We start from the raw sequence: 24312 nt of genomic DNA on the forward strand, positions 1-24312 counted from the left end.
AGTGTAGGTTTGATTATATTGGTAGGATTTTCTGAAACCCTGGAGTCCACCAAAGACAAGACATCAAGTTCTCTGGTGCTTGTAGACAAAGAGATAGTTACATACAAGACATAAAGTAAACAGAAACTATGATTTATCAGTTTCATTATAGTGACTAATTCCTAATCAACTCATGAATCTATTGTGTTCTAATAAGTCTGTAACGTTTATAGGATGTACAAAGTTTACTTTACTGTTAATCCTCTAAAGACAAAGAGCTAGAAAATAATATTTCTAAACGTGATGGAAATTATCACCTTTATATCACTTATCTATATCTTATTATGCTTTGGTTAATGCTATGATTCCATCCATGACCAGTGATTTTGTTTTTAAAAATTCAATTACTATGCTTAATAAAAGCAACAGATAAGAAAAGAGAAGGTTATAGAAACGATGCTTACACACAGACACACAGACACACAGACACACTTACTTTTTAAATTCCCCAGGATTTGGAATAGGATTAATTGGACAAAATTCTCAGTAAATTACACAAAAATAAATCATGAATTTCACTAATTTTAATATGAATTATAGCATAATACTTACTAGGGTAAACTAAATTTGCAGTATTTTCCAGAACTATTCTGCCTAATCAATGTCATTGTTATTGCTATCTATATGGGATTCCAAAGAATAAAGTTATATCACAGGGACTGGCTCAATTATATGATAGTTAATAGAGCTAACATACACAACTGTGAATTTTTACTAGAAATTTTCAGAGTTTCCATTCAGATCCAAACAAGAAAGACAAATTGGTACTGAGAAATAATTTCTTAAAAACAAATCATCCAACTAGGTATCTAAAAGCTCACTTTCATATTGGGGAGGGTATACACGTGTGACTTTAGCTACTGCTGTAGGGAACACTAAAGCCCTTTCATGTCTTGATTTTCTCACATCCAAATGCCCATTATTAAGTCTCGGGATCTCTCTCCCTTATTGCATTCCCTCAACTCTTCCACCTCCCTCTAATCCAGCAGCTTTATCTAAGACTTTTGTGGGTTAGAAAATATGCTTTTATTGATTATGTATGGTCCAAATATCTTTTACTTAAATACTGACCTGTATTAAAATAGTCAAAGCCACAAATATACCTCATTTTCTTGTCGACTTGTGAGAACTTTATATATTTATTTTCCTGAATGCCAGCAGATCTTAGGTTTGGAAGAAATATGGGTGTACCTTATTTTATTGTGCTTCATTTCTTTGCACTTTGCAGATATTACATTTTGTACAAATTGAAGGTGGCAAGCCTACATTAAGCAAGTCTATCAGTGTCATTTTTCAAACAGTCTCTGTGTCACATTTTAGTAATTCTTGAAGTATTTCAAACTTTTTCATCTTATTCTATTTGTTTTGGTGATCTGTTTTCAGTGATTTTTGATGTTACTGTTGCAATTTTGGGGATTGTCATGAACCATGCCCATATAAGACAATAAACTTAATTGTGTATGCTCTGACTATTCCACTGATGAGTTGCTCCTCTCTCTCCCTCTTCTCAGGCCTCCTTATTCCCTAAGACACAACAACATTGAAATAAGGCCAATTAATAACCCTACAATGACCTCTAAGTATTCAAGTTAAAGGAAGAGTCCCATGTTTCTCACTTTAAGTCAAAAGCTAGAAATTATTAAACTTAATGAGGAAGGTATGTTGAAAGCTGAGATAGACCAAAAGCCAGGACGCTTACACCAAAAAGTTAGCCAAGTTTTGAATGCAAAGGAAAAGTTCTTGAAGGAAATTAAAAATACTGCTCAGTGACACCTGAATGATAAGAAAGCAAAATGGCCTTATTGCTGATGTGGAGAAAGTTTTAGTGGTCTGGATAGAAGATCAAACCAACCATAACATTCCCTTAAGCCAAAGCCTCATCCAGAGCAAAGCCCTAATTCTTTTCAATTCTATGAAGGTTGAGAGAGGTGAGGAGGCTGCAGAAGACCCTGAAGCTGGCAGAGGCTGGTTCATGAGGCTTAAAGAAAGAAGCTATATCCACCACATAAGAAAGCAAAGTTAAGTAACAAGTGCTGATGTAGAAGCTGTACAAGTTATCTAGAAGATTGACTAAGATAATTAATGAAGGTGACTACACTAAACAATAGGTTTCCAATGTAGATAAAACACCCTTCCATTGAAAGATGTCACCTAGGACTTTCATAGGTAGGGCGGAGAAGGTAATGTTTGGCTTCAAAGTTTTAAAGGACAGGCTGACTCTCTTGTTGGGGGTTAATGCAGTTGGTCACTTTTAGCTGAAGTTAATACCAATTTACCATTTCAAAACTTCTAGGGCCCTTAAAAATTATGCTAAATCTATTCTGCCTGTGCCCTATAAATGCAAAGTCTAGATGACAGCACATATGTTTACAACAAAGTTTAGTTAATATTTTTTTTAATTTTTATTGTTATGTTAATCACCATACATTACATCATTAGTTTTTGATGTAGTGTTCCATGATTCATGGTTTGTGTATAACACCAAGTGCCCATGCAATAAACGCCCTCTTTAATACCCATCACCAGGCTAACCCATCCTCCCACCCCCCTCCCCTCTAGAACCCTCAGTTTGTTTTTCAGAGTCCATCGTCTCTCATGGCTCATCTCCCCCTCTGATTTCTCCCTTCATTCTTCCCCTCCTCCTATCTTCTTCTTTTTTTTTTTAACATATAATGTATTATTTGTTTCAGAGGTACAGATCTGTGATTCAACAGTCTTGCACAATTCACAGCACTCACCATGGCACATACCCTCCCCAATGTCTATCACCCAGCCACTCCATCCCTCCCACCCTCCACCACTCCAGCAACCCTCAGTTTGTTTCCTGAGATTAAGACTTCCTCATATCAGTGAGGTCATATGATACATGTCTTTCTCTGATTGACTTATTTCACTCAGCATAATACCTTCCAGTTCCATCCACGTCATTGCAAATGGCAAGATCTCATTCCTTTCAATGGCTGCATAATATTCCATTGTTTATATATATACCACATCTTCTTTATCCATTAATCTGCCAATGGGCATCTTGGTTCTTTCCACAGTTTGGCTATTGTGGGCATTGCTGCTATAAACATCGGGGTGCACGTACCCCTTCGGATCCCTACATTTGTATCTTTGGTGTAAATAACCAGTAGTGCAGTTGCTGGATCATATGGTAGCTCTATTTTCAACTTTTTGAGGAACCTCCATACTGTTTTCCAGAGTAGTTGAACCAGCTTGCATTTCCCACCAACAGTGTAGGAGGGTTCCCCTTTCTCCACATCTCCGCCCACATCTGTTGTTTCCTGACTTGTTAATTTTAGCCATTCTGACTGGTGTGAGGTGGTATCTCATTGAGGTTTTGATTTGGGTTTCCCTGATGCTGAGCGATGTTGAGCACTTTTTCATGTGTCTATTGGCCATTTGGATGTCTTCTTTGGAAACATGTCTGTTCATGTCTTCTGCCCGTTTCTTGATTGGATCATTTGTTCTTTGGGTGTTGAGTTTCATAAGTTCTTTATAGATTTTGGATACTAGCCCTTTATCTGATATGTCATTTGCAAATATCTTCTCCCATTCTGTTGGTTGTCTTTTGGTTTTCTTGACTGTTTCCTTTGCTTTGCAAAAGCTTTTTATCTTGATGAAGCCCCAATAGTTCATTTTTGCCCTTGCTTCCCTTGCCTTTGACGATGTTTCTAGGAAGAAGTTGCTTCGGCTGAGGTCAAAGAGGTTGCTGCCTGTGATCTTCTTTAGGATGTTGATGGACTCCTGTCTCACATTGAGGTCTTTCAACCATTTGGAGTCTATTTTTGTGTGTGGTGTAAGGAAATGGTCCAGTTTCATTCTTCTGCATGTGGCTGTCCAATTTTCCCAACACCATTTGTTGAAGAGACTGTCTTTTTTCCGTTGGACATTCTTTCCTGCTTTGTCAAAGATTAGTTGACCATAGAGTTGAGAGTCCATTTGTGGGTTCTCTCTTCTGTTCCATTGATCTATGTGTCTGTTTTTGTGCCAGTACCATGTTGTCTTGATGATGACAGCTTTGTAATAGAGCTGGAAGTCCGGATTTGTGATGCCGCCAGCTTTGCCTTTCTTTTTCAACATTCCTCTGGCTATGCAGGGTCTTTTCTGGTTCCATACAAATTTTAGGATTATTTGTTCCATTTCTTTGAAAAAAGTGGATGGTATTTTGATGGGGATTGCATTGAATGTGTAGATTGCTCTAGGTAGCATTGACCTGTTCACAATATTTGTTCTTCCAATCCACGAGCATGGAACGGTTTTCCATTTCTTTGTGTCTTCCTCAATTTCTTTCATGAGTATTTTATAGTTTTCCGAGTACAGATCCTTTGCCTCTTTGATTAGATTAGCAATGCCCACAATAGCCATACTATGGAAAGGGCCTAGATGTCCATTGACAGATGAATAGATAAATAAGATGTGGTATATATATAAAATGAAGTATTATGCAGCCATCAAAAAATGAAATCTTGCCATCTGCAATGATGTGGATGGAACTAGAGGGTATTTTGCTAAGCGAAATAAGTCAAACAGAGAAAGACAAGTATCATATGATCTCACTGATATGAGGAATTTGAGCAACAAGACAGGATTATAGGGGAAGGGAGGAAAAAATGAAAATGAAACAAGACAAAAGCAGAGAGGGAGACAAACCATAAGAGCCTCTTAATCTCAGGAAACAAACTGAGGGTTGCTGGAGTGGAGGCAGGTGGGATTGATAGGGTGGCTGGGTGATGGACATTGGGGAGGGTATGTGCTACGGTGAGTGCTATGAATTTGTATAAGACAAGACTGATGAATCACAGACTTGTACCCCTGAAACAAATAATACATTATATGTTAATAAAAAATAATAAAAAAGAATATTACATAAATTTAGTTGATTAAACAGCAGCAGGGTTTGAGAGGATTGACTCCAATTTGAAAGAAGTTCTACTGTGAGTAAAACATCATCAAACACCATCACATGCTTACAGAGCAACTGTTCTTGAAAGAGTCAAATCAATGAAGGAAACTTCATTGTTGTCTTATTTTAGAAACTGCCACAGCCACCTCAACCTTCAACAATCACCAGCCTGATCAGTCAGCAGCCATCAGCATTAAAGCAAGATTATGACCTGTTGAAAGCTCATATGATCATTAGCACTTTTTTAGGAAAAAGAAAGAAAGAAAGAAAATGTATCAGCAAGTGTATTTACCAAAAAATATATATATATTTTTAATTAAGATATGAACCTTGTTTTTTAGACATAATTCTATTTCACACTTACTTGACTATAGGATAGTATAAATATATAACTTTTATATGCACCAGGAGACCAAAATTTATTGTGATAATCGCTTTAATGTGGTGGCCAGGAACCAAACCCACAATATCTCTGAGGTATGCCTTTATTCAGGAAGAACACTCTCAAGGGGGAAAGTAAAACCTAGGATGACTCAGAGAATTAATGATCTTGAAAATCACCTGTTTGCATAATCTACAAACCACTAAATCCATATACTGATATATAAGTGCACTCATCAGCTTATTATAATATAAAATGAGTTTGATGTATTAGGGAAAATGGCAGCATTATACTATAAAAATTTGTTTATGATTTTTTATGTAATTCTGCTATATATTCTTCCAAATTAGTACTAACCTCTGCACTTCCACAGTCACACTGTTCTCCTTGTTCCACTTGTCCATTACCACAAACCGCAGCTTTGTATGATGGATCTAAGTGTGGCTGATTTTGAAGACATTGGGACTTTGGATTTGAAATAAAATGTGCAAAATCCTCCATGCTGCAGTTACTAAAGATCTTCACACCACTGGAATGACTAAACACATATCAAACTTCAAATTTTTATGTAAGTATTGCTTCATAAATCGCCTAGACTGGGAATAAAGCTATTTAATAGGATTCCACAAGAGTCAAATGCTCAATTTTGTTAGTGTCAAACCTTCATTTTCTGTACAAAGGAAATCAACTGTGCAAGAACTTATATTAGATATTTTAGTTTGAATTAATAAAATTTTATTGTTTCTTATATTACACTCACTCATGACATTATTTTCTCTTACAGCTCCTACCTCACAAAGTACTCCATCTGTTTCATTTGTTGCTTCTTTTTCTTTTCATGACTCTTAAATATTATAATAGCCTGTATTAACAAAAGAGATTGGGCTTTTTGCTTCTTTTATCTATATTTATTCATAGGTAATCTTATTCAGTACTGCATTTTGAATAACACCTATACCTGACAGCTCAGATAGCTGTTTCTCTAACTTAAATATATTGTCTAAACTCGAGTCCAGTAACCAATTCTTTATTCAAACAGAGATAACATTTCTAAGCACACATCTAAAATACTACTCTTTTAAATTTACTACTCTTTATTATTTATTTATTTATTTATTTATTTATTTATTATTTATTTATTTTAAATTACTACTCTTTATTCTTTTAGTGACATTTTTCTTTAAAATGTTTATTAACAACTGAAATGTTATTTATTTGCTCATATCTTCTCTTAAGAGTTTTTTAGCTCTGGGAGAAAAGGCATTCCAATCCCTTTCTTCTCTAGCACAGAGTACAGATCTCAATGATTTTTTATTTTTAAATAAATGAGTCTATGTGGAAACCATCTGTTGTAAATAGTACATTCTTTGGTTTCTGTCACATTATGACTTTTGTTATTCTGAATAGTATTAACATGTAAAAAGATTATATTCATAAAGTTTATAATTTGATGAAGGATATAGGTAATGTGAAGTTGTTGGATTTTAAGGCAATAGACTCAAATCATAGTTCTTTGGGTTTGGACAGGGAAATGTTATTTACATGAGGTTCATGAACAAATTGGGGATTTTTTAATGAATTACCAATTTTTTTGGAGGTCATATCCTGGTTTAAACATACTCCAGTTATAATAACCACAAATAATGGATTTATTGTTACATTGCAAATAATTCAGATGATTTCTATCTAAATACCCAAAACCAAAAGATGAAAAAGTGATACAGCATTATATTATTTAAAACTAGGTAATGCAAGATATGTTTATTATGTGTAATTGGTTTATAAGGGATACACTTCCTAGTAGTAAAATTAATGTTGTCATTAAAAAAAGTATCAATCATAATTATATCCAACTAAAGAATTTCTTTGCAGCTTGAATCTTTACAAACATTTGTTGGACATTCCCATTCTCCATTCTCTCATTTTTCCTTGATAATAGAACTTCTGATTTTCAGTTGAATACAGGACTTGTACAATCATTACATTTCTTGGCCTTTTGTAAAGTTAGGCATATGGGGCTCCTGGGTGGCTCAGATGGTTAAGTGTCTGCCTTCGGCTCAGGTCATGATCCCAGGGTCCTGGGATCGAGTCCCACATCGGGCTCCCTGCTAGGCGGGGAGCCTGCTTCTCCCTCTGCCTCTGCCTCTCTCTCTCTCTCTCTCTGACTTTCATGAATAAATAAATAAAACATTAAAAAAAAGAAATTATAAAGTTAGGCGTATACATGTATAAAGGTCAGATAAGTGGTCTAAAACAAAACCATATGTTTAAATTCTAGAAAATAATGTTGACAGCCATGTTTTCATTCTATTGGTGACTCTAATTTTGGTTAAATGTTATAATTAAAGCTTCCATCATGAGCTATGAGATGATCTTGGATAAGAAAGCCACTGTGTAGAAATTAATGTGGAATTATACAGTGAAATGCCATGCAATTAATAGAATGCTAATTCCTCAATTAAAATAAACTTTTCTTTAAGCCATTATTACTTTAGGATTTCTGTAACTTGGACTCAAATCTAAATACAAATGCCATCCCAATAAATACAGATCTCAATCAGGATGTTGCTGTTTTAATCACATTTCACCCATTTTCTCACCACTCACTACAAAATTGTGAAGCATTGACAGCAGGAGGCAGTGTTCTCATTACAGTGAGGTATAGAATACTAGAATAGATCATCTTTTGCTTAATCCATAAACAAAACATGTGTCCAATATCTGTATTTTTTTAGAAGAAGCAACACTCAGAAATAAGATGAATAAAACCTGTGTTCAAATATACCTCTGGAGAAGTTATTAGAGCATTTCAATTACTAACTGAAAAAAAAATACAACACTTCAACACATACTCTCTCTGTGAAGTTTGTACAGCATGGAGATAATCAGGCAAAAATGGGAAACAAAAGGATAAAAACAATTACTATTATTAAATAAGTCACAATGAACTTCAAGATATGTACATCTAAAACAATAAATATCAAATCAGAAATTAATAACAAAAAGGCATCTAGGTGATCCACAAATATTTGAAAATCAATTGACATACCTCTAAACCAACCCACTAGACAAAAAAAAGAATCACAAAGAAAATGAAAATATTTTAACCAAATAAAAAATAAATACAAAATATCAAAATGTATGGTATATAATTGAAGCTGTGGTTAGAGGGAAATGTATAGCTTTAAAGGGCTTACACAAAAAGAAAAAAGGTTTAAAATTAAATATTTGCATTTTCACATTAAAAATCTAGGGGAAAAAATAGTTTACCCCAAACTATACATAAAATTAAGAAAATAAACTGGACAAGTGATGAGAGCTAATGAAATTAAAATACAGTCTTTAAAAAAATCAATTGATTTGATAAAAACCCAAGTTGGAATGATTAAGAAAAAAAAAGAGAAGGGGCACTGGGTGGCTCAGTCGTTAAGTGTCTGCCTTTGGCTCAGGTCATGATCCCAGTGTCCTGGGATTGAGCCCCACATCGGGCTCCCTGCTCCGTGGGAAGCCTGCTTCTCCTCTCCCACTCCCCCTGTTTGTGTTTCTGCTCTTTCTATCTCTCGTTCTGTGTCAAAAAATTTTTTTAAAAATCTTTAAAAAAAAAAGAGAAAACACAAATTATATCAGAGATAAAAGAAGTAATATCACTAGAGATTCCAGTGACTTTTAAAGAAAAATAAATGGAATTTAGGCTTGGGAAGATGGCAGAGTGGGAGGACCCTAAGCTTACCTCATCCCATGTTTACAACAAGACATCACTCTCATCCCATTAATAAACCAGAGAGTGATCCAAAGACTGGCCGAATAAACCCCATAACTAAATGTAGAGAAGAAGCTACATCAGAGAGATTAGGAAGGGCAGAAATGGTGGTCAGGAGCTGCCCACAGGAAAAGGGACGCAGCCAGCTCTGAGAAGGGAAAGCACCAGGGGGCCCACATGCGGGGTGAAGGGGGGGGTGAATCCCCATAACATCTGCTTTGAAGAGAGGCTGAATTCCATGAGTTTGTATAACCAGCAGAACTTGGAGCCTGGAACTTCAAAAGTCAGCTGACTCAGCACTGGGTGAGCAAGGAAGGTGAGTAATAGATGGGTCCTCAACCTTAAAGAGATAGCAGCTCTCAGAGAGACAACATAGAAGTGACTGTTTGCAGAACAGAGAGGCAAATGAGAGGGAAATCAGTTTATACTAATTTCAGAGTGTGATGGGGGACTTCTCCAGCAACAAAGGATTTGGCAGTTGCCATTTTCCTCTCTTGCAATCTAGCATAAACACAGAGGCACCTGTGGGAGATGGCACGGCACTGATACATGCTACCTAACTTGCTAGCAGTGTTCCCTGTTCACAAATTCTTCTGAGGAACCACACAGTCCAAGCCTGCTGGCCTCAGCCCTGGGCTCAGTGCAAGTTTTGTTAACTCCACACATGCCCCATGCAGCTGCCTCAAGAATAGAGTCACACAAACACATGCCATGCTGGGTGGCCACCACACTATAAGGGACCTGGCCTATGACTAGCAGCTCAGTGCAAATTTTGCTAACACCATTGCCCCACCCTTGAGACCTCTTGCAGTCACATCCCCTCAGAGCCAGCCTGCCTGGGTCCCATTAACACCACAGAGAGCAAGCACAGCCCACAACAGGCAGAGCCAGTGCAGACATCTGGACTGAAAGAAAAAGCAACTCAAACACAACAGCATGATGCAAGCAACACACATAAGAGACTCCCTTGAAGTGCCAGGTTCTGGTGATCAGGGGACCCTGCACTGCAGGGCACTATAGGACTTCTTCTTCATAAAGCCACTACTTTCAAGAGAAGAAGATGTAACTGACTTTCCTAACATACAGAAATAGACACAGAGAGGTAGAAAAATGAGGAGACAGAGAGATATGTCCCAAATGAAAGACATGACAAAATCATAGCAGGAGATCTAAGTGAAACAGAAATAAATAATATGTCTGATAGAGAATTTAAAATAATGATCATACAAGGACACACTGGACTTCAGAAAAAAGTGGAGGATATTATTAAGAGCCTTGACAAAGAGATATAAAATATCAAAGATGAAGAAGTTAATAAATGAAGTTAAAAATACAATAGATGGAATAAACAGAAGACTACAGGAAGCAGAGGAATGTATCAGTGACCTGGAGTACAGAGTAATGGAAAACAAGCAAGCTGAACATGTGAGAGACAAATACTGCATAATGAGAATAGACTCAGAGAACTCAAAGACTCCATCAAGCATGATAACATTTATACTATAGGGACCAAAGAAGGAGAAAAGAGAGAAAGGGGAGGGGGGCGCAGAAAATGTATTTGAAGAAGTAATAGCTGAAAACTTCACAAATCTGGGGAGGGAAACAGAGACCCAGATTCAGAAAGCAAAGAGTTCCAAAAGAGTCCACACCAAGACACACACTAATTGAAATGGTAAATTTAAAAAAAATAGTGATAAATAATTGTAAAGGTGGCAAGAGAAAAGAAGACGGTTACATGCAAAGGACACTTCATAAGGCTATCAGGCTTATTTTTCAGCAGAAACTTTGCACACCAGAAGAGAATGGCACAATATATTCAACATGCTGAAAGGGAAAAATCAGCAGCCAAGAATATTCTATCGGGCAAGGCTATCATTCAGAATAGAAGGAGAGATAAAGTCGGGGAGAAAAAAAGATGGTGGGGGAGTAGGGGATCCTATTCCAACTACTCCCCTGAATTGAGCTGGACCAGACCACTCTGAACACCCACAAAATCAGCCTGAAATGTAAGAAGATAGATTTGGATCTCTACAAACAGAATATCACAGGTGGTTGGTTTCAAGGTATGAAGCGGGGAGCCCTGATTCCATGGACAGATGTTGGAAGATAAATGGAAAGGGGAGGGAGACTTCAGGATCCTGCACCACTGGTGAGCAAAAGCCTCCCACGCTGGGGACAGGGCACAGACTTGCAGACTGGTAGAGACAGGGAAAGAACTTTAGGACAGCCCCCCCACACTGCAACCCAGAGCTGCATGGCCGCAGGTGTAAACTGAGGGCGGCTAGTGGTTTTAGAAGCACAAAGGGCAAAGATGTGCCCCGACCTGGAGGCTAGGACAGGGAGCGCTGCTGAGGGGCGCACAACTGAGGACACTGCAGTTTATAGCAACACAGACAGAAATGGAGATAGTGTGACCTGGAGAGCTCACTGAAGAACAGACTGTGATCTCTCTGTTCTGAGGCAGAGGGTTGGAAAGTCTCTTCTGTTCTGACTCTCAGAAGAGATACAGAAAGCCACCAGGGAAACCCGCCAGAGAACAATAGCCCACCCAAAAAGGGTTTTCACTGACCACCCCCTCAGGGGGCAGGGCAACTCTGTCCAAACAGGGTCACCTGAGTAACAGCATGGCAGGCCCCTCCCCCAGAAGACAGGCTGAGAGAACAAGAGGCTGACAACCTTAACGTCCCTATAAAACAGGTGTATCTTCCTTGGGTTGTGGTCAATAACTTGGACTCTGTACATTCCCTGAAACACTCCTCTTAGAATGACTAAGAAGAGGAACCCCCAAAATAGGAAAGACTCAGACACTGTGACTTCTGCCACAGATTTACAAATGGATACAGATATAACCAAGATGTCAGAAATGGACTTCAGGGTAACAGTTATGAAGATGATAGCTAGAATGGAGAAATCGATTAATGGCAACATAGAGTCTCTAAGGGCAGAAATGAAAGCTGAACTGTCAGAACTTAAAAATGCTATCAATGAGATCCAAAGCTGGGGGCATCACATTGCCCGATTTCAAGCTATATTACAAAGCAGTGATCACCAAGGCAGCATGTTACTGGCACAAAAACAGACATATAGATCAATGGAACAGAATAGAGAGCCCAGATATGGACCCTCAACTCTATGGTCAAATAATCTTTGACAAAGCAGGAAAAATATGCAATGGAAAAAAGACAATCTTTTCAATAAATGGTGCTGGGAAAATTGGACAGCCACATGCAGAAGAATGAAACTCGACCATTCTCTAACACCATACACAAAGATAAACTCAAAATGGATGAAAGACCTCAATGTGAGACAGGAATCCATCAAAATCCTAGAGGAGAACATAGGCAGTAACCTCTTTGACATCGACCACCGTAACTTCTTTCAAGATACATCTCCAAAGGCAGGTGAAACAAAAGTGAAAATGAACTTTTGGGACTTCATCAAGATAAAAAGCTTCTGTATAGCAAAGGAAACAGTAACAAAACAAAGAGGTAACCCACAGAATGGGAGAAGGTATTTGCAAATGACACTACAGACAAAGAACTGATATCCAAGATCTATAAAGAACTTCTCAAACTCAACACCCAAAAAACAAATAAGTCAAAAAATGGGCAGAAGACATGAACAGACACATCTCCAAAGAAGACATACAAATGGCTAACAGACACATGAGAAAATGTTCATCATCATTAACCATCAGAGAAATTCAAATCAAAACCACACTGAGATACCACCTTACACCAGTTAGAATGGCAAAAATGGACAAGGCAAGAAACAACAAATGTTGGAGAGGTTGTGGAGAAAGGGGAACCCTCTTACACTGTTGGTGGGAATGCAAGTTGGTAGAGCCACTTTGGAAAACAGTGGGGAGGTGCCTCAAAAAATTAAAAATAGAGGTACCCTATGACCCAGCAATTGCACTCCTGGGTATTTACCCCAAAGACACAAATGTAGTGAAAAGAAGGTCCATAAGCACTGCAATGTCCACAATAGCCAAACTGTGGAAAGAGCCGAGATGCCCTTCAACAGACGAGTGGATAAAGAAGATGTGGTCCATATATACAATGGAATATTACTCAGCCATCAGAAAGGATGAATACCCAACTTTTACATCAACATGGATGGGACTGGAGGAGATTATGCTAAGTGAAATAAGTCAAGCAGAGAAAGTCAATTAGCATATGGTTTCACTTATCTGTGGAACATAAGGAATAGCATGGAGGACATTAGAAGGAAGGGAAAAATGAAAGGGGGGGGAATCGGAGGAAGAAATGAACCATGAGAGACTGTGAACTCTGAGAAACAAACTGAGGGTTTTAGAGGAGAGGGCGTAGGGGGATGGGTTAGCCCGGTGATGGGTATTAAGGAAGGCACATATTGCATGGAGCACTGGGTGTTATATGAAAACAATGAATCATGGGGGCGCCTGGGTGGCTCAGTCGGTTAAGCAGCTGCCTTCGGCTCAGGTCATGATCCCAGGGTCCTGGGATTGAGTCCCGCATTGGGCTCCCTGCTCTGCGGGGAGCCTGCTTCTCCCTCTCCCTCTGCCTGCTTCTCTGCCTACTTGTGTTCTCTCTCTATCTCTCTGTCAAATAAATAAATAAAATCTTTAAAAAAAAAGAAAACAATGAATCATGGAACACTACATCAAAACTAATGATGTACTGTATGATGACTAACATAATGTAATAAAATAAAATATTTTTTTTTAAAAAAGGAAGGAAAGATAAAGCATTTGCCAGACAAACAAAAGTTAAAAGAATTAATGACCACTAAACCAGCCCTACAAGAAATTGGAAAGGAGACTGTGAGTGGAGAACAAAAATCATAAGTAAAAGTAAGAAAATAGGAAGAACAAAAGCCAAAAAAAAAAAAAGAATTATATCTGTAAAGATCAGTCAAGAGAAGCAGAAAGTAAAAAGATGTGAAGTATGACATCAAATACCTAAACATGGAAGGGAGAGGAGTAAGAATGAGTTAAAAATTAGGTGACTATCGATATTGAACTCGAGTTGGAAGAGGCGAGTCCGGTCTCAAAATGGAGGGCCATGATCCAAAGGAACCAGAGCAGTTGAGAAAACTGTTTATTGGTGGTTTGAGCTTTGAAACTACAGATGATAGTTTAAGAGAACATTTTGAAAAATGGGGTACACTTACAGATTGTGTGGTGATGAGAGACCCCCAAACAAAACGTTCCAGGGGTTTTGGTTTTGTGACTTACTCTTGCGTTGAAGAGGTGGATGCAGTAATGTGTGCCCGACCACACAAGGTTGATGGGCGTGTAGTGGAACCAAAGAGAGCTGTTTCTAGAGAGGATTCTGTAAAACCTGGTGCCCATCTAACAGTGAAGAAAATTTTTGTTGGTGGTATTAAAGAAGATACAGAAGAATATAATTTGAGAGACTACTTTGAAAAGTATGGCAAGATTGAAACCATAGAAGTTATGGAAGACAGGCAGAGTGGAAAAAAGAGAGGATTTGCTTTTGTAACTTTTGATGATCATGATACAGTTGACAAAATTGTTGTTCAGAAATACCACACTATTAATGGGCATAATTGTGAAGTGAAAAAAGCCCTTTCTAAACAAGAAATGCAGTCAGCTGGATCACAAAGAGGTCGTGGAGGTGGATCTGGCAACTTCATGGGTCACGGAGGAAACTTTGGAGGTGGTGGTAACTTTGGCCCTGGTGGAAACTTCGGTGGAAGAGGAGGCTATGGTGGCGGAGGTGGTGGCAGCAGAGGTAGTTATGGAGGAGGTGATGGTGGCTATAATGGATTTGGAGGTGATGGTGGCAACTATGGTGGTGGTCCTGGATATAGTAGTAGAGGAGGCTATGGTGGTGGTGGACCAGGATATGGAAACCAAGGAGGTGGATATGGAGGTGGTGGTGGAGGATATGATGGTTACAATGAAGGAGGAAATTTTGGAGGTAACTATGGTGGTGGTGGGAACTATAATGATTTTGGAAATTATAGTGGACAACAGCAATCAAATTATGGACCCATGAAGGGGGGCAGTTTTGGTGGAAGAAGCTCGGGCAGTCCCTATGGTGGTGGTTATGGATCTGGTGGTGGAAGTGGTGGATATGGTAGCAGAAGGTTCTAAAAAAATTTCAGAAGAAAAGGGCTACAGTTCTTAGCAGGAGAGAGAGCGAGGAGTTGTCAGGAAAGCTGCAGGTTACTTTGAGACAGTTGTCCCAAATGCATTAGAGGAACTGTAAAAATCTGCCACAGAAGGAACGATGATCCATAGTCAGGAAGGTTACTGCAGCTTAAACAGGAAACCCTTCTTGTTCAGGACTGTCATAGCCACAGTTTGCAAAAAGTGCAGCTATTGATTAATGCAATGTAGTGTCAATTAGATGTACATTCCTGAGGTCTTTTATCTGTTGTAGCTTTGTCTTTTTCTTTTTCTTTTCATTACATCAGGTATATTGCCCTGTAAATTGTGGTAGTGGTACCAGGAATAAAAAATTAAGGAATTTTTAACTTTTCAAAAAAAAAAAATTAGGTGACTATCAGCTTAATATAGACTGCTATATGGAGATGTTCTGTATAAATTGAACAATAACTAAAAAAAAAAAAAGTAATAGATTTAAAAAAAAGGTTTTCCTTACTTAGATTCATCACTAAAGAAAACCAGCAAAACATGACCAAGAGAAAGAGAAGAAAGGATCAGAGAAAATCTACAAAAACAATGAGAAAACAACTAACAAAATGGCAATAAATACATATCTATCAATAATTATTTTGAATGTAAATGAACTAAATGTTCCAATCAAAAGACATAAAATGACAGAATGTATATAAAAAAGACCTATCTATATGCTACTTACAAGAGACTCATTTCAGACCTACAGACACCTGTAGATTAAAAGTGAGGGGATGTTGAAATAACAGCTATTGGCAAGGATGTGGAGAAAGGGGAACCCTCCTGCACTGTTGGTAGGAATGCAAACAGATACAGTCACTCTGGAAAACAGGTTCCTCAAAAAGTTAAAAATAGAACTACCCTATGATAAAGCAATTGCACTAGGTATTTACACAAAGAATACAAAAATACTAATTTGAAGGTATACATGTACCCCAATGTTTATAGCAGTATTATCTACAATACCCGAACTATAGAAACAGCCCAAGTGTCCACTGACTGAAGAATGGATAAAGAAGAATGGATATATAATTCCATTATATATCTAATGGAATATTACTCAGCCATAAAAAATAATGAAATCTTGCCATCTACACCAAGGATGGAGCTAGAAAGTATAATTCTAAGCCAAATAAGTCAGTCAGAGAAGACAAATCCTATGTGATTTCACTCATATGTGAAATTTAAGGAACAAAACAAAGGGGCAGAGGAAAATTAAAGAGAGGCAAACCAAGAAAATGCTCTTAATTATAGAGAACAAACTAATGGTTACCAGAGGGAAGGTGGGTGGGGGAATGGGTTATATAGCTGATGAGAATTAAGGAATACACTTGTGATAAGCACTGGGTGTTGTATGTGAGTGTTGAATCACTACATTGTATGCCTGAAACTAAAAATAAATAAATACACACATAAATAAATAAATACATAAATAAATAAATATAAAATAAAATAAAAAGAGGGTATGGAGAAACATTTATCATGCAAATGGATGTCAAAAGAAAGCTGGAGTAGCAATACTTATATCAGACAACATAGACTTTAAAACAAAATCTGTAAAAATACACAAATTAGGTTATATAATTATAAAAGGAATAATCCAATAAGATAGAACAATTATAAATATTTATGCACCCAATAAGGAAGCATCCAAATACATAAATCAGTTCATAACAAACATAAGGGAACTAATCAATGGTAACACAATAATAGTAGGGGACTTTAACATTCCACTTACATCTATGAGTAGATCATCCAAATAGAAAATCAACTAGAAAAAAGTGGCCTTGAATGACACATTGGACCAGATCATTTTAATAAACATATTCAGAATGTTCCACCCTAAAACAGCAGAACACACATTCTTTTCAAGTGCACACAGAACATTCTCCAGAATAGATTACATATTAGCCCACAAAACATGCCTCAACAAATTCTAAAAGATCAAAGTCATACCATGCATCTTTTCTGGTCACAACACTATGAAAATAGAAATCAACCACAAGAAAAAATCTGGAAAGAATACAAATACATGCAAGTTAAATAACATATTAAACAGTGAATGGGTCAATCAAGAAATCAAAGAAGAAATCAAAAAGTATATGGAAAAGAACAAAAATGAAAACACAATGATCCAAAACCTTTAGAATACAGCAAAAGCAGTTCTAAGGGTGGAGTATGTAGCAATACAGGCCTATCTTAAGAAACAAGAAAAATCTCAAATAAACAACCTAACCTTACACATAATGAAGGTAGAAAAAGGAGAACAAATGAAACTCCAAACCAGCAGAAGAAAGGAAATAATAAAGATTAGAACAGGAATAAATGATACAAACTAAAAAACAAACAAACAAACAAACAACAACAACAGATCAATGAAACCAGGATCTGGTTCTTTGAAAAGATCCACAAAATTGATAAACCTCTACCCAGACTCATTTAAAAAAAAAGACTCAAATAGACACAATCGCAAATGACAGGAGAAATAACAACCAACACCACAGAAATACAATTGTAAGACAATACTATGAAAAGCAATATAATTGTAAGAGAATACTATAAAAAGCTATATGCCAACACATTAGGCAACCCAGAAACATGGATAAATTCCCAGAAAGATATAAACTACCAAAACTGAAATAGGAAGAAGTAGAAAACTTGAACAGAAGAATAACCAGGAAGGAGATCAAATCAGTAATCAAAAAACTTTCAACAAACAAAAGCCCAGGGCCAGATGGTTTCACAGGCAAATTCCACCAAACACTGAAAGAAGAGTTAATATTCTTCTCAAACAATTCCAGAAAAATAGAAAATGAAAGAAAACTTCCAAATTCATTCTATGAGGCCAGCATTACCCTGATACCAAAATCAGATAAAGACTCCACTAAAAAAGAGAAAAACATGCCAATATCACAGGAGAAAATGGATGGAGAAATTCCTCAATAAAATACTAGCAAATTGAATCTAACAGTATATTTAAAAAATCATTCACCACAATCAAGTGGGATTTATTCCTGGGTTGCAAGGGTGGTCCAATATTTACAAAGCAATCAACATCGGTAAGAGAAAGGATAAAAACCTTTTGATCGTTTCAATGGACACAAAAAAAGCATTTGATAAAGCACAACATCCATTTATGATAAAAGCTCTCAACAAAGTAGGGATAGAGGGAACAAACCTCAATATAATAAAGGCCATATATGAAAAACCCACAGTGAATATCATAATGGGGGAAAACTAAGAACTTTCACTTCAAGGTGAAGGACTAGACAAGGATGTCCACTCTCACTACCTTTTTTCAACATGTACTGGAAGTCCTAGCTACAGCAATTAACAACAAAAAGAAATAAAAGGCATCCAAATTGGTAAAGAAGAAAACTTTCACTATTTGCAGATGGCATGATACTACATACAGAAAACCTGAAAGACTCCACCAAAAACTACTAAAACTGAAAAAAAGAATGTGAGGTTATAAAACCTATATAGGATATAAAATCAATGTACAAAAATCTGTTGCATTTCTATAATAAGAAACCTGCAAAAAGAGAAATTAAGGAACCAATCCCATTTACAATTGCACTTTAAATAATTAGATACCTAGGAATCAACCTAACCAAAGAGGTGAAAGCCCTATACTCTAAAAACTATAGAACATTGATGAAAGAAAGTGAAGATGACACAAAGAAATAGAAAGACATTCCATGCTCATGGATTAGAAGAATAAATTTTGTTAAAATATACTACCTAAGGCAATCTACACATTTAATGCAATCCCTATCAAAATACCAGCAACACTTTTCACAGAACTAGAACAAACAATCCTAAAATTTCTATGGAACCACAAAAGACCCTGACTAGACAAACAATTTTGAAAAAGAAAACCAAAGGTGGAGGCATCACCGTTCTAGACTTCCAGTTATATTACAAAGCTGGAGCAATCAAAACAGTATGGCACTGGCAAAAAATAGATACATAGAGCCATAGAACAAAATGCAAAATCAGAAATAAACCCACAATAATATGGTCAATTAATCTTCAACAAAGCAGGAAAGAATATCCAATGGGACAAAGTCTCTTCTACAAATGGTGTTGGGAAAACTGGACAGTGACATGCAAAAGAACAAACCTGAGTCATTTTCTTACACCATACACAATAATAAACTCAAAATGGATCAAGGACTTGAATGTGAGACCTGAAACCATAAAAATCCCTAAAGAGAACAAAGGCAGAAATGTCTCTGATATTACTCATAAGAACATTTTTCTAGATATGTCTCTGAGACAAACTAAATAAAAGCAAAAATAAACTATTGGGACTATTTCAAAATAAAATGTTTCTGCAAAGCAAAGGAAATGATCAACAAACTATAAGGTAACCTACAGAAGATAGGGAGAGGATTTTTGTAAATGATGTATCTGATAAAATGTTAGTATCCAAAATATATAAAGAACTTATAAAAAACAAATAAACCAATTAAAAATAATAATCCAATTAAAAAATGGGCAGAAGACTTGTACAGACATTTCTCTGAAGAAGACATCCAGATGGCCAACAGACACATGAAAAGATATTATACATCACTCATTATCAAGGAAATGTAAATGAAAACCACAGTGAGATATCACCTCACATCTGTCAGAATGGCTAAAATCAAAAACACAAGAAACAAATTTGGGTGAGAATGTGGAGAAAAGGAAACCTGGTGCACTATTAGTGGGAATGTAAACTGGTGCAGTAACTGAGGAAAACAGTATAAAGCTTCCTCAAAAAGTTTAAAATAGAACTACCCTATGATCCATTAATTGCACTACTGAGTACCCAAAAAATACAAAACACTAACTCAAAGGGATACATCCACCCCTATGTTTATAGCAGCATTATTTACAATATACAAATTATGGAAGCAGGCCAAGTGTCTATCAATTGATGAATGGATAAAGATGATGTGGTATGTATATATATATATATATACAATGGAATATTATTTAGCCATAAAAAACAAAATCTTGCCATTTGCAATGACATGGATGGAATTACAGAGTATCATGCTAAGCGAAATAAGTCAGTCAGAGAAAGACAAATACCATATGATTTCACTTGTATGTGGAATTTAAGAAACAAACGAGCAAAGATAAAAAAAAAAGAGAGAGAGAGAGACAGACAGAAACAGAGACAAACTAAGAACCAAACTCTTAACTATAGAGAACAAACTGATGGTTACCAGAGGGGAGGTATATGGGAGGGATGGGTGAAATAGGTGGTGGGGATTAAGAGTGTACTTGTCGTGATGGGCACTAAGTGATATGTGGAATTGTTGAATCACTGTATTGTACACCTGAAACAATATAATGCTGTATGTTAGCTATACTGAATGCAAAATTTATGACAAATTAATTAATTTCAAGGAAACATTTTTTTAAATCTCAACTAAATATCCTCATATCTTAAAAATTAATTATTAAACACCTTTCCAGAGAGAGAAGTCTAAGTCCATATGGCTTCACTGATGAATTCCTATCAAATAATTTGTGAAGAATTAATATCAATTTTCCAAATCACTTTCAGGAAATTTTAGGAGGCTAATATCACCCTGATAATGAAACCAGTCAAAATAATTACAAGAGAAAACAACTAAAGACCAATGTCCTTCATAAATATAGAGGCAAATATTAGGGAAGAAATATCCAGCAACAAGTAGGGCAATACACGAAAAGGATTATTCATCATGTCCAAATGTGGTTCATCCCAGGAAAACAAGTTATTTAAACAATTGAAGATCAATAAAATGTATTTCAACATATCAACTGAAAAAAGTAAAAACAACAATAACAACACATAATCATCTTGATACATAATGAAATCTTTTTTTTTTTATTTTATTTATTCATTTGAAACACAGAGATACAGAGAGAGAGAGAGCATGAGCAGGGGGGGGAGACAGAGGGAGAGGGAGAAGCAGGCTCCCCACTGAGCCAGGAGCCCAACGTGGGGCTCGATCCCAGGACCCCAGAATCATGACCTGAGCCGAAGGCAGATGCTTAACCATCTGAGCCACCCAGGCGCCCCGATACATAATGAAATCTATTCATGACAGAAACTTGGACAAAGAATAAAAAAAGAACTTCCTCAATCTGAGTAAAAGCCTCTATGAAAATCTTTCAACTAATATATTTAATGGTGAAGGATTAAAGATTTGCTCTTAAATTAGAAGCAAGAAAAATAGCCACTCATTCCATTTCTATCTAACATTGTATTAAAGGTCCTAAACACCGTAGTAAGGCAAAAAATAGGAATTGGAAAAAAATATGAAGATTGAAAAAAATGTAAAACTGTATATACAATATATGATTGTACAAGTATAAAATTCTAATAAAGCTAAATTAAAATCCCAGAATTAATTTAGCAAAACTGTAGGAAACAACCTCAATGTAATCAATAAAATTTCTGTATACTTGCTACAAACAATTGGAAATTTTATAGTCATATATAAAGAGGTGCAATTGGAAAGAATAGTATATGCCAATCTATTTATACCTAATAATTTCCCCAAAGAAAACAATTGAGGAAACACTGCACTTTGAAGATTTCTAACCATGATGAGAATAATTCAGGCATCTCAACAAAGTAAACTACTTTCAAAATTGAACAAAGAATATTTGACAATATTTAAGAGGAAGTGGAGGGTCCAAAAAGCTATTAATAGTTCAGGTCTTCCAGCCCTTCCTATCATTTCCTCACCATCATAACCATTATTATCATTGTAATCAGTATCACAAATAACATATCATTATTGTAAAAGCTATAATGCAGTCAAAGATAAATAAATAAATATTTAATAGGCAGTGTTCAACATTATTAAGAAGTACATACACTGTCATCTATCTATACTTAGATTAACCAGAAAAATGAAAATAAAACAAAAACAAAACAAAAAAAGAGGAATGAATTTAATTGTAGGAAATTTATTTGGGACATGATACTAGGAAACAGGATTAAAGGAGTAGGAATACAAAAAGAGAGAATGAGGAAAAGTCAACATAAGTGTGTTTTATTGAGATGACAATTATGGCTCCATTCTGCTGGGACCACAGAGAAGTACAGAATATTTAATGGAATTGTCCTTAGATGGTCAGGAAGCTGGTGTTCCAATAAAGTGGTTGAAGCCTGCCCCTGTGAAGAGGTCATTACCTTTATTTTAAGGCCCCTTTTACATATTTTGCCTAAGGAAGAAGCTGATTGACATTAGTGAATTTTAAAATGTTGACCTGGTCATTGAGTACTTCTTGTGGGACTTGAACTTAAGATAGATATAAAAATCTGCATACTTTGTGCCCATCTAAATCAATTCACATGCTTCTTCCGCCTAACATATTGAAAGTAGATATTATTGAAATAAGACAAGGTTCTTTTTCCTCTCCAGCCAGTTTTAGGGAACTCCCATGTAGCCATTGATGTGAAGCGATTGAGAAATATTGGTGCAAAAGATATAGGTGACATGGAGCTCTGGGATCCCTGTTCATATTATTTACTTACACTGTCTGGATATTTTTAGTTAGCTACCAGATATGCCATATTGTCATTAGATAGATTAATAGGCCCGCTTGACCTTATAATTCTAGAGATCTGAATATACCAAATTAAGATGAAAATAATCAATTTTAGTAACATTGTCACTATTTCCTGGATGGATGCTCAACTCTACAAGTGTGCAGTAGCCCACCAAGAGCTTCAAAGAACTCTAGGGACCTGCACTACAAATTTCTTATATTTGTCAGAAATTCCACATGTAACCTAATCTATCAGGAATAGCTTTACTTTTATTGTATCTTAATGATCATAAGTGCCAAAGAATGAACATTTTGCATCACAGCATGGACCTGTAGCACCCTCTCTCTATATCATCTCCTGCTAAAGGCATCCCTGTTGTCGCCAAATCATAAATTGTTTCAGGTCCATAATTATTTAAAAAGCCTTGCTTTCTATAGCCCCTTCTTTTTTGTTGTAGTTTCAAATTTATATTCAAATTCTAGTCAGTTAACATATAGTGTATTGATTTTAGGAGTAAAACTTAGTGATCCATCACTTACATATAATGTCCAGTGCTCAACACAACAAGTGCCCTCCTTAATACCCATTACCCATTTAGCCCATCCCCCATCAACCTCCCTTCCAGCAACCTCAGTTTGTTTTCTCTATAGTTAAGAGTATGTTTTATGCTTTGCCTCCTTTTGTTCCCTGTTCATCTGTTTTATTTCTTAAATTCCACATATGAGTGAAATCATATGGTTTTTGTCTTTCTCTGATTTATTTCTTTTAGCATAATACACTCTAGCTCCTTCCATGTTATTGCAAATGGCAAGATTTCATTCTTCTTGATGGCTGAGTAATATTCCATTGTATATATATACATATATATGTATACACACACACACACATATCCTCTTCTTTATCCATTCATCAGTTGATGGACAGTTGGGTTTTTCCATAATTTGGCTATTGTTGATAATGCTGTTCTATAGCCCCTTCTGAGATAACTATTTTCATATGAGTCTCTGCCAAATCAGAGCCTGAGATAAAAATTTGATTGCAAGTATTCTTAAGAAATGATTGTGGAAGCAGAAGTGAAGGAATGGAGAGAATGTGATGTTATCAACTTTGTTGCTGTAGGCAATGGGGCTTGATTTTCTAAGACATATGAGAAGCAGAAAATGGCTGTGAGAAATGTCATTCAGAAAGGCTAAAGGCTAGCTCTAGTCGTTGAGTGGATGATGGTTTCCCTAAACCCCCTATTTGGTCCTAATTCTATGAAATCTCACTGTTGTACTCTAAGAATAATGATGATAACATCAAATTCACTAGGTCTTTGAGGCATGTCAAGGATACTGCAGAAAGGCCTTCTCTAGTAACAGAAAAAGCTGAATAACAGCACCTCTGAAATCACTCCTGATTTGCCAAGACTTCAGGTTGAGAGGGCAAAATAAAATTCATGCAGACAAGACCAAACTAATAAATCATTCTTTTATAGTGTTCACAAGCCTGTATTTAGCTTATCAAATCATGCATTAGATTATAA

General features: G+C 36.4%; 2 protein-coding genes across 2 annotated transcripts in view; one reads left to right on the forward strand and one right to left on the reverse strand.

Moving 5' to 3' along the window:
* Positions 1-24312, reverse strand: part of ADAM2 (ADAM metallopeptidase domain 2) — a 166493-nt gene that overhangs the window by 67247 nt on the left and 74934 nt on the right. The window contains exon 12 of the mRNA XM_035003984.1: positions 5688-5868. Coding sequence (XP_034859875.1) covers positions 5688-5868 — 181 coding nt within the window. The remainder of the gene's footprint in view (positions 1-5687; positions 5869-24312) is intronic.
* On the forward strand, positions 14092-15580 carry LOC118009942 (heterogeneous nuclear ribonucleoprotein A3-like). The gene has a single exon (XM_035003986.1). It carries the CDS (start codon positions 14126-14128, stop codon positions 15191-15193), a length of 1068 nt encoding a protein of 355 aa, XP_034859877.1. The 5' UTR covers positions 14092-14125; the 3' UTR covers positions 15194-15580.

This window comes from Mirounga leonina, unplaced genomic scaffold, assembly GCF_011800145.1.
Source record: "Mirounga leonina isolate KUSES-001 unplaced genomic scaffold, KU_Mleo_1.0 Mir_128, whole genome shotgun sequence".
Taxonomy (NCBI): Eukaryota; Metazoa; Chordata; class Mammalia; order Carnivora; family Phocidae; genus Mirounga; species Mirounga leonina.